General features: G+C 41.5%; 1 protein-coding gene across 1 annotated transcript; it reads right to left on the bottom strand.

Annotated features, from left to right (window-relative positions):
* Positions 1-940: 940 nt before the first annotated feature.
* LOC143612962 (uncharacterized) lies at positions 941-2,705 on the bottom strand. Its single transcript, XM_077086810.1, has 3 exons — positions 2,262-2,705; positions 1,973-2,159; positions 941-1,893 (listed from the first exon to the last, which is right to left on the bottom strand). The coding sequence occupies exons 1-3, from the start codon at positions 2,703-2,705 to the stop codon at positions 941-943; spliced, it is 1,584 nt and encodes a 527-aa protein (XP_076942925.1).
* Positions 2,706-3,159: the final 454 nt, after the last annotated feature.

Raw genomic sequence — 3,159 nt, 5'->3', positions numbered from 1 at the left:
TTACTAATAAACTAATTTTAAACTAATTTAACTAATTAAGAAAACTAAAAACGACTAAACTTAGAACTTGGACTTAATTCAGGTGATGATAAGATAACTACCTAGGCTAGAATCCCCTAAATTTCAGTTGTTAATTAATCGGAAAAATATTTAGTTATGGACTGGGATCGTAAAATAGACACCTAGGAGAAAACCCGAACAGGACCCCTGACCCTTCTCAAGAGATACCTATGGGTTTCTAATAAGTTTTAACGCACACCAGTATTAAAAAAATCAAGTTTCCTTACGGTCACCTAATTATTTATGACTTAGTTCCTTTATACGAAATCCTACCTTAGAGTGCAGAAATCAAAGGCAGTTTAATATATTTAATTGATTCAATAGACAATAATTAAATAATCAAAGGACAAATATACAAACTCTACACTTGAGTTTTCACTCAAGACACTCTACTGTGTGATCTAATCAGCGGCCCAAGTGGAGCTTCCTCCACCTCGGTAAAACTCCACGGTCCTCCAAGAAACTGCATCACGATACGACCAATCATCAATGATATTCCTCTCATCTCCAACTCTTCCAAACTCCACAAACTTTTGAAGACCACCAATTCTCTCCCTATCAAACTCCATCGCCTCTAGAGAACTTGCGACCTCTCTCTCCTCCTTCAAACAAACTCTGACGGAACGGGTGTGCTCAAGACGTGGATCCATGCCCGGAATAAAAGACTTAATCGCATAAACGGGATGACATGGATCAATGAGACCATCTTGACCATTCGGGTGTCTCATGGATTTAGCAACATATGTAACACTATCGTCTCCGGCTCTAAGAGTGATCTTACCATCAAAAACATCTACAAGTTCCCTAGTAGTACGCAAAAATGGACGACATAAAATAATAGGAATTCTCTCATCGGCCTCCATATATAAAATCACAAAATCTACGGGAAGACCAAATTATCGACTTTCACGAGCAGGTTTTCTATGATTCCCCTAGGGTACTTCACCGAACGGTCAACTAAAGACAATGCCATATGGGTTGGTGTGAGTTCTCCTAGGCCTAGCTTCTCAAACAACGAATATGGCATTAAGTTTATGCTAGCTCCTAGGTCTGCTAACGCTTGACACGAGGTATCCCTACCAAACAAACATGGAATAGTAAAAACACCGGGATCGGGTAACTTTTCGGGTACCTTATTTAGAACTACTGCTGAACACTCTTCTTTCAGTGGAACGGTCGAAAGCTCCTCCAGACTTTCCTTTCGCTTAAGAATATCTTTCAAGAACTTGGCATATTTCGGCATATGCTGGAGGACCTCGATAAATGGAAGATTAATCCTAGGCTGCATAAACATATCTAGGAAATTCCCGTACTCTCTTCTGAATTTCTGATTCTTAACACGGGCTGGATACGGTATACGAGAATGATCTATAAGTGGTGAAGGCCTAACATCTCTCGGTTTCTTTTCCTCACTTCCTCTAACTATGGACTCACTGGTTGGTGCGGTACTTGCTGGGTCTAACCTAGGTTGCACCCTCCTAGGAGTCTCCAACACTATCTCCTCATCCACAAACTCATCACTCTCCTCTACCTCAATCTCTTTCTCCGGACCTAAAGCCCTACCACTACGAGTAGAAATGGCATTTATTTTAGCGGCCGGATTCTGCTGAGTAGAACCTGAAAACTGACACGGGGGTCTCTCATCTAAACGTCGGGCTATATCACCTATGGTCCTTTGCATGTCGAGCACAGAAGATTGTTGATTCTTAAGAAGTAGATCATGCTCGGCAAGAGTCTTTTGAGTAACTTGATCTATAGTAATGATTTGCTGCATCATCTCATCCAACTTCTTACACAGATCTGGCCTAGTTAAGATCTGAACTTGGTTGGAAACTAGGGGGTGTACCGGAAGAATGACAATTAGAATTATAGTTATTATTTTTATAGTTGTTCCAGTTTGAATTATTATTACCATTAAATGCATTAGGAACCCTATTCTGCCCTCCTATGAACTCTACATGCTCCTGACTCATCAACGGACAATTTGAAGTCCCATGCCCTCCTCTACACAACTCGCACTTATCTATCTTAGCCTTAAGGTTTTTAATCTCACTGGCTAGACTTTCTAAGGCAGCAGCCACAATAGTATCCAGATTAACCTGGTGCACACCTCAGACGGATAAGGGTGTACTAGTGACGGGATTTGAATTCCCGTGACGTGGATTTTTAGCAAATTCGGGCTGGGCAAAACTCTCAAATACCTCATTACATTCTACTACACTTTTCTTATCCATTAAATTACCTCCAGCAGCAGTGTCGAAACGAGCCTGAGTCTCATATGTCAGCCCATTGTAAAACTTTTCAACAAGGGCCCACGGAGTAAGACCATGCTGTGAACAACGAGCCATTAAACCCTGAAAGCGCTCCCAAGCTTGATAGTATGGTTCGTCCGGCTCCATATGGAAAGAATGAATTTGATCACGGAGACGAGATGCTTTGGTAGGCGGGAAGTATTTCTTAAAGAAAGCGGTACGCAACGCCTCCCAAGTACTGAATGCTCCAGCAGGTTGTGAATCTAGCCAAGTGGAAGCCCGACCCGTAAGTGAAAACGGGAACAAATGGAGGAAAATGGCATCTTCATTAGCACCTAAGCACACGAGTAAGACGGTTGATGTGCGCTGGTGCATCTTCATCGTCACGGCCATGGAATAGATTGCTCTAGGTGAGATTGGTTAAGACATAAGATGGAATCTGCCAGGAATTTGGGTTATTGATTGCGGGGGTGATGATGGGCGAGTGATCTCCGGTGAGACCCTCGAAGGCTTGTTGGTAAACGGTTCGGTTGTCGACCATTTGAATATCGGGAATGGTTCTGGGACTCGACGGTGGTGAACTATGTGATGACTTCGGTGGAGAATCTATGATGATCGGTGATGATGAACTGGCTTCTGGCTTTAACGGAGGTGGTCCTTGCGAATGAAGATGTGACATAAACCTGAAAAGCACACAAGACCAAATCAATAGACTCTATTTAAATACAAAAATAAAACTAAAAATAAATAAAATAAACTAGACTTAAAATTAAACTAAAATTAATTAAATTCCTATGACTCAAAGACAAAACAAAACAAGTAGCACGTATGTTGCAAATAAGTCTAA

This window comes from Bidens hawaiensis, unplaced genomic scaffold (assembly GCF_021521415.1).
Source record: "Bidens hawaiensis isolate Kalapana, Puna unplaced genomic scaffold, B.hawaiensis_p1.1 tig00036245_1, whole genome shotgun sequence".
Taxonomy (NCBI): Eukaryota; Viridiplantae; Streptophyta; class Magnoliopsida; order Asterales; family Asteraceae; genus Bidens; species Bidens hawaiensis.
This window is presented reverse-complemented; position numbering and strand designations above follow the sequence as displayed.

Bases quoted from the DNA above. Each gene is read 5' to 3' on its own strand.
- LOC143612962 (XM_077086810.1), bottom strand. From the start codon at position 2,705: ATGGCCGTGACGATGAAGATGCACCAGCGCACATCAACCGTCTTACTC. The intron at 2,160-2,261 runs GTATTTGAGAGT...GGTGTGCACCAG, and splicing joins GTGTAGTAGAATGTAATGAG to GTTAATCTGGATACTATTGT. The intron at 1,894-1,972 runs GTAATAATAATT...TACACCCCCTAG, and splicing joins GGTTCCTAATGCATTTAATG to TTTCCAACCAAGTTCAGATC.